General features: G+C 38.2%; 2 protein-coding genes across 2 annotated transcripts; both read right to left on the bottom strand.

Annotated features, from left to right (window-relative positions):
* On the bottom strand, positions 2,040-5,420 carry LOC109728231 (aldose reductase). Its single transcript, XM_020258596.1, has 9 exons — positions 4,979-5,420; positions 4,219-4,269; positions 4,059-4,132; positions 3,877-3,964; positions 3,540-3,746; positions 3,163-3,234; positions 2,793-2,852; positions 2,532-2,708; positions 2,040-2,349 (listed from the first exon to the last, which is right to left on the bottom strand). Exons 1-9 carry the CDS (start codon positions 5,126-5,128, stop codon positions 2,260-2,262), a joined length of 969 nt encoding a protein of 322 aa, XP_020114185.1. The 5' UTR covers positions 5,129-5,420; the 3' UTR covers positions 2,040-2,259.
* On the bottom strand, positions 8,451-11,461 carry LOC109727869 (laccase-3-like). The gene is made up of 5 exons (XM_020258064.1): positions 11,317-11,461; positions 11,040-11,191; positions 10,324-10,568; positions 10,041-10,169; positions 8,451-9,742 (listed from the first exon to the last, which is right to left on the bottom strand). The coding sequence occupies exons 1-5, from the start codon at positions 11,413-11,415 to the stop codon at positions 8,661-8,663; spliced, it is 1,707 nt and encodes a 568-aa protein (XP_020113653.1). The 5' UTR covers positions 11,416-11,461; the 3' UTR covers positions 8,451-8,660.

The raw sequence follows: 14,432 nt of genomic DNA, 5'->3' as shown, positions 1-14,432 counted from the left end.
AATTAAATTTTCTTAATCCAGTGATAAGTGCAGTACTAATTCTATGTTTTGAGCATCCTTAGTTTTCTTTAACCTTCATTTAAGCGTCTTTTTATTCTATGTTTTGAGCATCCTTAGTTTTAAGGCTTCACTTACTAGTATCGTTGGCATAGACATAATCCTGCGTAAACTTATTTTCTATCTTATTTTTGCTATTTTTCCTAAAGGATCGATATTTATAATACATCAGAATGACTAACGCAAACAGTCTTGGTGAACTTCTCAAAATTGATGCAATTTTTGATGTAGCTCAGCAAAATTATAGATCTAACAAAATAATTCAAAATTAGTCTTCGCAAAAACCAAAAAGAGAATTAAAATTCTCAACCACTAGATATATATAGTGAGATTTAAGCAAAATCTTACCTTAGATTATTCCTAATTAAGCAGAAACCCTAGATTCTAGGCTCATCATGCTAAGTGGGTCTCACCCAAAGGTTACAATTTGCCCGGTTAATAGGTGACAAGCCATATTGGCTCGTTACATCCCCTCATCGCCGCCCAATTTCATGAAATCGATGCGATCGAGTCAACAAAAAATGCAACAATTCTCACTAATACCAACATAATTGTTGGTTTATTTGACCATAAACAGATATTATCTTTGCAAAAATATATAATATCTAAATAAAATTATCAACGCAGATGAAGATAATTTAACTTGTAGTACTTTGATTTCTCGGAATTAGAGACATTTTTGGAAGTATATTGCCGACCACTTGTAGATAAATGATTTAGTCGCCAATCATTTTTTTTTTTAGTAAGAATTTTAGAGCAGTTATCTTGGACTTGGAGAACATGAAAAACGAAGTATTAATTAGTGAGTATGTCTTTAATGAAACGAAAGGTGTGCCAAAGCATTGGGAATTAGATTGATCATTACATTCCATATAATTAATTAGCTTATTTAATTATGGTGCTAATCCATACTTGTTCATTTTTTTTTTTTTTAAAAACTTTTATTTTTGACGATCAAATTTGAGATTTCACATCTTAGAATGCATGTCCTGTGTTTTATTTTAATTCTACCTTTTGTATAATCATTATTTTTAAAAAAAGGGATAAATTTTTGAAATGAGTAAAGCTTCTTGATTTTGCCAAAAAGAGCAAACTAACTAGGAAAGGAGATTTGAACAATTCAATTAATATTGAAAATTTTCTATCATCACTATCCAACGCAGTTGCATTAGAGGTACTCTAAATTACTGATAATCAATATGTTAGAGATTCAACCATGTAAGTTAGTATTTTTAACTATTTACAAACTGTTATTTTTGCTTTGAGCCCATTTAGATAAAGAAAGAGTATCAAATATTATCATTCAAAATTTTGAAAATATCTAATATATTCCTGATTAATCAAAATGTCTATATTAATTTTTTAAGTACCTTCAAGTACGTATACTCCTAGCTTTAAAATTTACTAATGAATTTAGAATATAAAAAATATTTTAAAAATAAAGAGATAAATATAAAAATTTTAAACAATATATAAGCAAAGATCCCCTTAGATTAAGATCATTTGCAATAGGTTATGATGATGATGATTATTATTATTAATTAATCTGGAGTTTATGCAAAAGTTAGCATTACTGTGCACGCACGTGCGCACGGGGGAAGCGAAAGCGGAGGGGAGCTTCGTGGTGCGGAGGGAATCAACAGCACCGACCGTTCACATTTGTCGTTTTCTTACTGGGCCCCACCCTAAATCTAACGCCCCACATTAGATAGATATAAGTGGGGCCCGCGAGGCTAAAAAGACAAACTTTGGTAGAAAATGGTGGGCCCCGCGAGAATCTAACACCCCATACGGCTCGTCCTGCTGTACCGTACCCTTGATTTGCTGTCCCAGTATACGTCTCATGTGCCATTTTTTTTGTTTTCTAATAAGAGAAAAATTAAGTGTTATACTTATACATTGAAAAATCTTATATAATTATTTAGTGCCGATTCATATAACACCCTTTCTAATGAATTTAAAGAGTTTTAAGCACACTATGCTCAGCTCAACTCATCTTATATTATAACTAGCATCATACACATCACAGTTTTCACGGAAAAGAAGATAACTTTGGGGCAAAATATAACACGAAAGCGAAACATTTACTGCAGGCAAGTTCCAACATGGAAGCAAATATTTGCCGCCGCACCCTCATCAGAAACTTTATTTGTTTAAAAGTCTCATACTGAAGAAAAGCATCAAAGACCCAACTAAAGAGTCTTAATCTTCGTTATCCCATATCTCCGCCGCACTCCTGTAAGGGCCGTGCGTCTTGTTCACAAAGAGAAATCCTCCATCCAGTACCCTTTTCTGCAACCATAAGCATCCATGTGAGAGTTAAACCTATGGATTATACACTGGGTCTTTTGCATAGATACATGCATCCCAATGATATGTAAGATATTTTGAAAATTTCAACTTAACATGCGTAGATAGAGAATTTATCGTGTATATGCATGTAAATATAGGTCTCTGATGAAACAGTCACTCACCTGGTCTTTCATGCTGCTCAGAGCCCGGAAATCCTCTTCGGGGATCTCCCATCCGAATACTTGAAAGTTTTCCTTAATCCTTTCGGGGTTCTTCGACTTTGGAATGACACTTGTGCCCCTCTGAAGAGCCCATTTTACCAGTACCTGTCCTGGGGTCTTATTCAGCTTATTCGCGACCTGCGTGCCATAATTAATTGGATAAGTAAATAATTAATCTAGTTTATTAAACTCTGGACCAATATGTAAGTAGTAGTAACTTACCCTGGTAACAACTGGATCATCTATGAGGTTCCTCTCACTAGATCCTAAAGGTGAGTAAGCCTGCACATATTTGGTCTCAAGTGATAAGAAACTCACAACAAGTCTAGCTAATTAAGTAATGCAAATATGTAGTGCTTTTGCACAGTCAATGAGGTTATGTAATTCTCCGTTCGTTAAATTCCTCCATATATATAAAGAAGTATGCCACAAATGCACAATAATTTCATTCAATTTAAACTTTTTTAAGTTGAAAATCCAAGAGAACTTGATTGTAACAGGACGATGGACGGAGATCTTATGAACTCGAACAGAATATGCAGTACATTTTAAGGTCTTATACAATGAAAACAGTCAGAATTAATTTACTTACAGTACAATGGATACCATTCTTCTTGCATGCCTCGACCATCTTATCATTCCTCCAGCCTGGGTGCATCTCCATCTACGATTAAAAACCCATAAAAAAGAAATATATCTTAACCAGCATGTCATGAACATTATTATTGTAGAAGCACACGCTACGGAAGCGCTCTTGATTTATGGCGCATTTGGATTTGCTCTAAGATCAATCAAACTTCAACATGTTAGTCAAAAGCGGTGTGCATAAAGGTTCTAGCCTATCAAGACCAGCAGAGAATATAAAAGCTGGTCAAGCGCAGGAATTAGGCGTTTCTGCAAGATTTCACCTCAACTCCGTATTCCTCACGCCGAGGAACTTCAACTGAAAAGTACACAAGTAGTTGATACCTGACACACTGAGGGCAAAATCTGCGCAGATTGGAGTAACCTATTGAGCTTTTTAACCGTGAAATTGCACACACCAATGTCCCTAACAAGTCCATCTTTCACTAATTTCTCCATTTCTCTCCACACCCCTTCCATATCAAATTCTAGTACATCCCCGGGCTCAGGAGGACTATTGGCGCCATCCTTCAAGCGAAAGGGCCAGTGTATCTGTCGCATTTGCAAGGAAACAAATGTTAGTGAGTGTAAGGCGCCATGCATTTTGAATCACTGAACATATATAGAGAATTTGATAAATCACGATAGCTGCAATGATGTTTCTTGCAATTTTTTTCTATACCAGGTAAAGATCAAGGTAATCTAGTTGTAGCTCCCCAAGCGTCTTCTTCAGCGCATTTCTTACTCTATCTGGAGCCAAATCTGCGCACCTGCACCATCAACAAATACGATTAACTACAAATGGACTTCCTCGGCTAAAATCAAACCAAACAGTGGAAGCGTCATTTCGCTAATGATGAGTACCATATTTTGGAAGTGATGAACAGATCTTTTCTATCTATTCCTTTTTCCATTGCGGCTTTGAGACCTTTCCCCACCTGAGATTATTAATTCGGGGAAAATGTGTTACGAAGGGTTAATTTATGTGCATCAGTTCATGCGAGGGAATTTACAGAAGTTGTACCTCTTCCTGCACTCCATACTCAGCTGCTGTGTCCACATGCCTATACCCCGCCTGCAATTGCGAGAAAACATTCAGTGTCTTTTAACTATCTTTAGATATAGAATCTTCTTTTCTTCCACCTCTTGTTGCAACCAAATCACGCAATCACCTAAACTATCAATGGTACGTAGTACCGCAAATAAAGCCACGGCTCACTAGAGGATTTATACGGTCGATTGGTAGCATATCTTCTTCATCATAACTTTTTTGTTTATTCAAGATGCGTGCAGGAACTAGCTGATGCAGAGTACAAAATGGAATTAGCAACTACATATCATTGTTGGAACCTAAAATTGGAAAATTCTCTCTTTGTCAAAGGTAAATTCAAACTTCTATAATAGCCTATAATAAACTGTTCTTTGCGAGTCCAATCCAAAATGATCCAGTAGGTCTGCACGAGGTATTACGATCCTGAGCCGAGCTGCGTCAACCAGAGAAACGAAATCCAGGACCAGGCCTGGTATCTGGATTTGCTCGAGCCTTATTAAGGCCCGACGAATCCATATAAACTGGGCCGGGCGTAATTAGGACCGTTTGGACGACCCAGTAAATTATAATGTACTCTAAATCTTTCTTTTTTCTTTTTTTTTTTTAATGACCATGCCTTACAAAATGAAAGCAACAATTGTTCACCGGAATCACATATTCTATCTACCGGGTAATTTAAATAGTTGGGCGAGTAAAATAAAGATATGCTGAACAAGATATTCATTATCTGTACCTCAGTGAGAGCGGTGCAGACGGCCTGACAGGTTTGCTCGCCGGCCCGCCAAGTGCCGAGCCCGATGGAAGGGATGGTGTGGCCGCTCAGCAGTTTGTAGTACTGCCGGTCCGCCTGCCCGTGCGCCTTCATCGTCTGTGCCATTGCCATTACTACAACAACTCTTCTTCTTCCTCCTAATGATCGAGCTCCTTACTCTTATCTCTCCCTCTCTCTCTGCAACAATTAACGACGTACTAATCTCCCGCTAACTCGTCACCATCTAAAAAGGGTGCACCACGACCCTTCTCGATCGCTTCGGATCTCGACCGTGTAACGCAGGTGTCACGAAGCGCAGAGGAGGAGAGCCCTCCAGGTGACACGTGTTGACAACATCCCGACACGTGGCGTGGGACCCACTTTTTATTTTTATTATTTTTTAAAGAACACCCTCTCTCCGTAGGAAGGAAATTAAGCCTCGTTCTTCTTTTTGGAGCTGGAAAGAATGGTGGAATGTTGTAGAGAGAGGAGATCAAAATGGGGGAGGAGGTGGCCCGTGCAATTTGGTTAGGTTTGCTACGTGTCTACGGATCCAAAAACATGAAACAGTTAATCTAATACATCCAAGAAGCGTTATGGGATGTACGTGGTTTGTGATGATATATGCAGCGTCTAGAACATTTTTAGTGAATGAATCTCGTCTAAGTTGTCGATACATGCCCACAAAAAAAAAAAAAAAAAAAAAAAAAAAAACTTTCATGCGAACGTAGATCGATCTTATATATATCTATTTATACAATTCTCTGGTAACTGATGCAACCGAAATTTTTAAATATAAAAATAAAGAAATATTTTAAAAATTTTAAACCTTTGAAAGTATAAAATAGATGCCATTAGCAACCACATGCTCACCTTTAGCTACTCTACATTTTAAAGTAGGCCTTAATTCTAAAATTACTATAAACTATAAAAATATATTGCTTTCGCAATGGTAGGCCATACAGTGCTTTAAAAGCCTTTACTAATATCCTCTTAAGTCTCGACTCTTGGCGACTTTGAAATAGGCTCTTAAAATTTTCAAAAATTTTACTTACTGAAAAATAATTGAGATTATTAGATTTGACGAAATTAATTATGAAATTTAGTAAAATTTCTAATTTTACTAATTAAATACTAAATACAAAAAATTAGAACTCAAAAACTTGCCATAGAAAACTAAATATAAGGATTCTCTATCCATTTTTTATTGACGTTACAAATTAAGTTTATTTAAGATATGGTCGGTTCACGCCCATCGGTTCAACAGTTGTTTGATCTTATACACCGCTAGGTTAGGGTCCATCTGGGCCTGCCAAAAGATTACTCCATTCCTGACTTCCTAAATGACCCACCAGCCAGCTGTAAGATTGATTAGTCTAGTCCTCGTAGGCTGCGCTCCCAGCCTTACCATCGGTCGCTCCCAGCTCGAATGCACGTTATCTCCTAAATCGGCCGATGTGACACTCTCAGAGGTCATCACCATGAGAAATCTAGAAAAAACGCATCGTGAAAATAAATTGTCAATATTTTTCTCATCACCTTCACGCAACATACAATCTGCATTCTCCGTCCAGCTTCTCCTAGCGATTTTTTTTTCTGCCCTCGCTGAGGTCCCGTTGCCTCATTCATGTAGTTTAGTTTATCTCTCTAATGAATGAAGCAGATGGCATGCTATCCTTTCCTCAAAAAAAAGAAAAAAAAAGAAAAAAAAAAAAAGAAAAAGGTCAGTTCGGTCAGCTGAGTTTAACCCGAACCAACCTATTGCCCGATCCGATTAGACTTTAGCCTCACCTCACCATCGAGAGAGACTCGGCGACTCGACTCGACTCGATCGTTCGTCGACTCTGGTCGGGCTCCATTGCCGAACCCCAAAACGCCCTCTCAAAAACATTTTCGTTGATTTCGCTACCAACTGCGTCTCCAAGCTGTTGTTTACTAGTGCAGCAATTGTGGGATTTGATTATTCTTGAGGTACTTATTTTTTATATATATTCGTTACAGATTTTTTTTTTTTTTCCCCTTCTACTATTTGAGGAGTTTTTTACTGACTTTTGGTTCCTAGTGGTTAAGAATCGGCTGTTAAGTGTTCAGGATCTGTATGTTTACTTCATGAGTTTTAAATTTGGGTCAAATTTGGCGAATTATCATTCCTAGAGGTTACTATTATGGAAGCCCTTCAAATGTGGTGTACCTTTCACTGATTGTTTCTCTTCTTTATCTTTAGCTACCTCTGTGCGTAATTTTTTTTCATACCCAACACATTTGTTCCGTATCAGACTCAAAAATCGGTTTTGTTATATTAACAAAGTTGATTAGCTTCCTCACCATGAAAACAAAACTAATATTTGTTACGGGTGTTTCTGGTATCACTATGCATTGGTTTGTCCTTCGATATCTGCGCAATCGATCAATGTTAGCTTTGGTTGACAATAATTAACTTGATCTAGGGGTGGAAACTTGCCGAGCTCGAGCGAGCTTATGTCAGCTTAAATTCGGCTTGAAATTAATTTCGAGCCTAAATCTAGGCTCAAGCTCAGCCTGAAATTAATTCGAGCCGAGCTGGAGCGAGCCTAATTTCGAGTCGAGCCGAGCTCGAGCTCTAAACGAGCCGATTGAAATTCTCAACATTATATAATCAATAGTTAATTTTTTATAGAACATTACCTATAATTTGATACAATATATCCAATAGTTCAAAATACAAAATAATTGCAAGAAATGTGAGCTAGGGTGACTGCTTGATTGGATGAGAGTCTGTGTGAATGTTATCATATTTTAAGATTATGTGCAATAGTGAAAGTCTGAAAGAGAGAGTGTGTTATGTAAATTTAGAGTTGGGCTCAATTGTACGGTTGTACTTGTTGGGTTTATTTTATGGGCCAACAATAATGGCCCAAATTAAATTAAAGCCTATATATAATTAAAATACATTATATATATATATATATATTTATTATTATATATATATATATATTATATATATATATATATATATATATATATATATATATTCGAGCTTTTACGCTAATTTGAGCGAGCGAGTAATACTCAAGCTCAGCTTGAAATGAATTTCGAGCTTTTATTTTGTTCAAGCTCGACTCATTTAATTTCGAGTCGAGCTCGAGTGAGCCGAATATCGAGCCGAACACGAGTCGAACGCGAGCCGGCTCGCTCATTGCCAGCCTAACTGATCTATAGCATGAGAAGGAAATGTCTGCGGGTGGGGTGATCAATCAATGTCATTGTATTATCCAGATTTATTCATCTGTTCCTATCGCACTTTGTCATCAGTAATCTTCTGCAGCGGTTACTTCCGTTGATTCCCTTTTTTAACCGGCATTACAATTGCAATTCAGCTGCTGTCCCTGCTGATTCTATGGTGTTTCCGGATTAGCCTTTGTTTCTATGCTTTTACTACCTCTCTGTTCCTTCATACTTCTCTCAATCTTCTTCGAAAGATAATGGAAAGAACTTTATTCATTACAGAATTCAATTTATATGGGTAACACTGACAAATCTGGGGGAAAAAAAGAAGCTAATAATGAAAAAGAAAAAGAGAATTTAGATCCTTATCAAAAACCCAAAAGGAAGAATGACCAAAACAATAGAAGAAAATAATATAATTGCTGACTCTGTGCTGTATCTCTTTGTTCTCTTCTATTACTTAGCACGGGGGAAGGTCGACCGGAGCTGGCTCTAAGGACTCCAACTCACTGTCTCCATCCTCCACCAGGAATGCCATTGCTAGTCCCCAGCTGATGTGAACATCCAAATGGCAATGCAAGAGCCACACCCCTGGGTTGTCCGCGACAAACCGGACTACTGCCCAACCCTTGACCGGCACCGCGACAGTATTCCTCATCGGTGGGTCGACGAGGTTGAACTTTGCCGTGTCCTTCGCTGGATCAAAGTTTCCGAAGCCCTCGGCCAGTATATAGAAGTCATAGCCGTGGATGTGGATGGGATGATTCTCGCCTACGAAGATGTTAGTTCCTTGCAGCACCAGCTGAACGACGGAACCGAACTTTAATTTGTACAACTTTGTCGCTGCAACGGGCTGCCACAGTTCGTGGGAAATGTCGGTCGCCGTGTAGTCGAACTGCACCTGTGGGTTGGCTGGGAAGTCTGTGGTGAACACTCCTGGCACGCCCTGGCGGTGCGCCTGGAGAATGGAGTAGTCGGATGGGAACACAAAGGAGACGTTGTTTATGCTGGCCCCCAGTCGAGTCCCCTTTGGGCCGCCGCACTGTTGTCCTGGATGGCAATCGAACAAGCCGAGGCCGACGGTGAAGAACAGGTGCTCGTCGACCGGTTCGGGAATTTTAACTTTCGATATGCTTTTAAGGCCGGCGGCAAAGGCTGTGGCGGTTGCGGTGTCGTTGTAAACTGGGAGAGCTGGGAATGCTGGCGGGATGGACTGTCCTGGCTTGGTGGCGCAGCCGCAGTCGTACTCGACGATGGCGGTGGTGGTGGTGTTGTCGAATGGGAGGCCCTGAGCACTAGAATAGGCCCGGGCTGCAATGTAGTAGCTCGTGGGAGCCTGGTCCATGGTGACGAGGACGTCAGTTGTCTGGCCCGGACCGAGCATGATGACGGAAGTTGCAAAGGGCTTCGTGTAGGAGGCGTCCGCTGCAACCACCGTCATCTGGTGGTTGGCTATGGAGACAAATAGCTCAGTGTTGAGAGCCGCATTTATGAACCGCAGCAGGTTGGTCTCGCCGGGCTTCACCGGAAATGTGGTTGTTTCTGCATGTTTAGTTTGTTGCTGTCAATTTTTACACTTCATACCGACCGTTCCTAGCGCAAGCGGCAAAAGGGCTTGATGGTTGGTATCCGAGATCCAAGTTCGAATCCTAGCCGATTCACATTTTCAGCTAAATTTATTTTTAAATGAAATAAACGAAGCGGGTAGCATGCTACCTTTCTCTCTCAAAATTTTTTTTTTTTTTACACTTCATGCCTTATTATTTCCAAATTCTGCATCTTAACTAAAAGTCTCTTCTTACAGGATTTTGCAGCAGTGGCAGAAATGAGACTAACAGACCTTTGCTTGAGCAGTTGTAGTGATCTCCAGGCTGGCCATTGATGGTGAGGGCGTCGGAGATATTTGGAGCCGCTCCGGTCTGCGCAGCTTCTTTGACGACATCAATTGGATTCGCGTCCCACCATTCCCCTGTTGATCATCATTAACATATTATGAGGCAAAATTCTTATGGGATATTGAAATGATCAAATATTCTTTTTGCTAATTTTCAATATCATGCTGGATGTTTTTGATAATCTGCAACAGGTTATCGTCCTAAGAGGAAAAGAGAGAGATTTAGGACCGAGGATGATGGGGATCTCTCTTGTCGGCTCGGCGAAAGGGTAGGAGTGGTTCTCCTTGGGGTGGACAATGAGAGCGCCGTAGACCGTGGCGCGGAGCCAGGAGCTGTGGGCGTGCCACCACAGCGTGCCTTCCTGTCCCTCGACCGTGAACCGGTACTTGTAGCTCCCTCCCGGCCTGATCGGGCACTGCGTCACAAACTCCGGCCCGTCGGCCCACGCCGTTCTCATCTGTCGAATCCCGTGCCTGTAAAAACATTAATATAATTAATATATATAATTCGGAGTTCTGAGCTTCCATGCAGGAGTAAAGCTGCAGAGATCAGGTCATCGTCAAAAAGTTGTTAGTGTTTCTTTTAAGAGTTTTATTTATGATTAGACCTGATAGGTTAAAGAGTATCTTTGTAATAATATTTGTCGCGTAGAAATATTTTAGCAAGCTTTAAAGTTCTTTTATTAAATACCCAAAGCTTCAAGCTGATCTTTTGTTTTTGAACCTCATTACGGTTGATTGAGGCTTTTACCTTTCTTGCTTCTGGTTCTAGCATAGAGAATAAATCTAATGTCAAAGTGCACTCAACCATCATATGCATCAAAATGTTCAATCCACGAGTCATTTGAGGCGCAACATTAGTGCACTTTACATATATATACCTATATGTAAAGTGCATGGATAAAATTACTTTAATAAATGGACACATAGTAATTAAGTCGTCACCAGTGTAGTGAGACGTTGTACTGAGCACGATTCACCACGTTGACCACGAGTGTGTCCCCACTATTAACCTCAATGGTCGGCCCAGGAAATTCTCCGTTCACCGTAATTATGTTACGGGTATTGCACAGCCTCTTCACTGGAGTTTCTTGAATCTACAAGAATATATTAAAAATGAACAGATTCTTAACAATATCTAAGATCCTCTTAGACCAAGAACAACAAAAATTTCATACACGTAATTAAGAGAGAGAGAGAGAGAGAGAGAGAGAGAGCATACAACAAAATCATGGTAGTGAACTTTAGCATTGGTTTGAGAGAGGAGAAAAAGGAGAGAGAGGAGCCAAATTGTGATAACAAATATGGAGTGAGCATCCATCAACTACTTTAACTAAAACGGCTTTAACTTTGGGATATGTACTCTATGGAAGTACTCAAGTTGCAATGCAAATGAAAGGGAGAGGTTCTTATATATAGACATCCTGGGGAAAGTCCATTTTAGTGATCACTTTTATAGAATTTATTTATTTATTTATTTTTATACTGGTTGGCAGGTTAGGTTTTAATTTGTGCTCCAAAGGGTTTGGAATTTATTATTTTTGAAAAACAACTAGTTCAACACTGAACAAGTTAATTGGTTCACCAACTAGCCTCTTTGTTAGGAGGCAGTAATTTCCTCAATGCTTGTTACACAATTCTCCAGTGCTAGGATATATTCCCAAGGACAGCAAATGATCATAACATTTGCTTTTGATAATACAAACCATGGGTGGTTTCTTAATTTATAATTTAATACCCACTCAGTTGTACATTTATTCGTTAGAGTAATAACCATCCTAAGGAGTTTATCTATGGAGGTAGTTATTATTGTTTGTACATATGTGACGATCATAGTTGCACTTACTGGGCTATTTTAAATCAGACCGAACTTTTGATAATATGATATTAGAGTTAATCTTAAACCTCGCATAATTCACGTATTTTTCACTATACATGCAAGTGGAGATTTCAACCCTGTTCTTCAATTCCTTCTTATTTGATTTTTTTTTTTTTGAAAGATAAATAGAATGCTATCCGCTTCATTTATTTAATTTAGAAATAAACTTAGCTAGAAATGTGAATCAACTACGATTCGAACTTGGGACATTGGATACCAACCACCAAGCCCTTTGCCACTTAAGCTAGAGACGATCGGTTCTTTTTCTTGTTTGATTGATCTTATTTAACTATTGCTATTCAAAATAGAAAAGAAATTTTATGTGCCATGCCAATCAGACATTTAATAACTTAACTTGTCACCTTTTAGGAGAGTTGTCTCCAACCTTCTTGGCCAAATTGGAGATTCTTACATGATGCCGACGATGAGTTTTATAATCACAACAGTGTTAAGGACAACTACATTAATTAAAATTTCCAAAACAATCACACCATTTACAACTGTGAGGAGTTCAGCGTTATCTATGGAGTTCTCACCATCTTCTCCTAACACTACCAACATCTTGCTATATTTTTTATTGGGCTCTAACTACATTATCTCATAAACATAAACTATATATTACACCAAAAGCTACGTGATAAAATTCCACAAATCAAAGTTAATGAAGAAAACTGATGAAATTCCTATTAACTTTGATCTAGATGTAGTGCAAAAACATTCTCAAACTCCTTTTATATGGTGTCATCAATAATTCTGAAACTACTTAATTATCATTTTAAACGAAAATTGACACATGATGGACCAGGCTAGTCTCAATTGCTGGTCAATACAAAGAAAGATCGGCTATTTTTTGTGCATGGAAATGAAAGACCGCTACAGAAAAAAAAAAGAAAAAGAGGGAACATTTGCATGCGAAACACGTCTAAAACTATTCTAACCGCCGTAGTAATAGACTCCAAGCTAGCAATGACAATCCCTACCAAGAATTAGTCTTTTCCTACCAAGCACATCTCCTTTTCCTACCACCTTGGCCCGATTCAAAGATTTGATGGTGGCTGCTCACCTACCAATGGAGATGACTTCATTGGATATTAAGATTAGCCTCTTTCTTGGATTAGAAGGGAAAGCATTCAGTGGTGTATGGATGAGGACTTTTCCCGATTAACTGAGTTGCATCTAGATCTAACTCCTTTTTGAGAAAGCCACATGGGATACCCATTCCATCCTGTGTTTCCTTTTTAGTCATGAAATGTGTTTGACCATTAGCTAACTCAAGGAAAACTGGACATCTAATTTTATAATAGCTAGAAAATTCCAAGTAGATTAGGTCATAATCTGATTGGTAGTTAAGAAGCAGTTAACTTCAGAACAAAAAGCCCAATAAGTTTATCATCTTCAATTCACCTGTAGTTTTTCCTATTCCAGAACCCATACAAATTAAATCAATTGAGAATGCTTGGACATAAATTAATCCTCAAATTTTCTACTTGGAATGGTCAAATAGTGTATATTTACTCTATTCAAAAAACCCAACCACCCTAACTAGACCACAGACTTAGAAGAGTGGCAAGTTATTAAGTGACTGATGCGCTTAATTAGTTCCTAAATTATTTTTCTATTCTAAAAAACAGAAGTTATATAGTTAAAAAAATAAAAAATAATAATTTTTTTCTTATTCATGAAGCTCAAATTATGTTTGAATAAACTAAAATTGCATATAACCAGACTAACAAACCACAGAAGCGGCCTTCACAATTTTTTAACCGAATTAAAAGTCTAAGATTGGCTGCTAGGTATACAACTCTTTGGGATGTAATATTACAACTTAGCCCACCTGGTGAGTAGACTTACTGTTTTTTTTTTTTTAACTAAAATCAAAAGGGTTGGTTAACTATTTTGGTCCATTGGATTGGTCCAAAAGAGGTTGAGTAGCCACCTCAAGATGGTACAGCGTTTAGATAAGTTATGCACGTTTTTACCTATTTTGTTTATTAAATTTATCATCTATTAAGAACAAATTAAAAAATAGGTTAAACGATGGCAAATATATGTTTTAGCAATACTATTAAATACATCTGAAAGTATATGCATATTTTACATTCCATTCATCCAATAGGTGGGATGTTTTTACTGTTCACATCAAGTAACTAATAAGTAACCCTCATCCATTAGATAAGTAGGATGTAAAATATACACTTCAATTTGGATGTACGAGTAGCATTTACTTATATGTTTCTATGCTTTTTCCAACTAATAATCAATGTCTTTATTATTGAATATATATTACCTACAAGATTTCGGCCTCTCTCGTTTTTTTAGTAAAGAACAATATATGAGCATGTCTTACACACCCCTCACTGTTGCGAGATAGCTCTAACTTTGCCACATGGAAGTCAATGTTGCGAATCAGTGTTAACTAGTTAAGGGCTCCGCGATGCGACGGAAAAACAGTACAATAG

Source organism: Ananas comosus, linkage group 23 (assembly GCF_001540865.1).
Source record: "Ananas comosus cultivar F153 linkage group 23, ASM154086v1, whole genome shotgun sequence".
NCBI classification, from domain to species: domain Eukaryota; kingdom Viridiplantae; phylum Streptophyta; class Magnoliopsida; order Poales; family Bromeliaceae; genus Ananas; species Ananas comosus.
Note: the sequence above shows the minus strand (reverse complement) of the source record. Positions and strands in the feature narration are given on the sequence as shown.

Excerpts from the sequence above, each read along its gene's own strand:
- LOC109728231 (XM_020258596.1), bottom strand. The coding sequence starts at position 5,128 with ATGGCAATGGCACAGACGATGAAGGCGCACGGGCAGGCGGACCGGCAG. Across the intron at positions 3,965-4,058 it reads TTCATCACTTCCAAAATATG|GTGCGCAGATTTGGCTCCAG; the intron begins GTACTCATCATT and ends TTGATGGTGCAG. Across the intron at positions 2,709-2,792 it reads ATGATCCAGTTGTTACCAGG|GTCGCGAATAAGCTGAATAA; the intron begins GTAAGTTACTAC and ends TATGGCACGCAG.
- LOC109727869 (XM_020258064.1), bottom strand. The coding sequence starts at position 11,415 with ATGGATGCTCACTCCATATTTGTTATCACAATTTGGCTCCTCTCTCTC. Across the intron at positions 11,192-11,316 it reads TTCACTACCATGATTTTGTT|ATTCAAGAAACTCCAGTGAA; the intron begins GTATGCTCTCTC and ends ATATTCTTGTAG. Across the intron at positions 10,170-10,323 it reads AGAGATCCCCATCATCCTCG|GGGAATGGTGGGACGCGAAT; the intron begins GTCCTAAATCTC and ends GATGATCAACAG.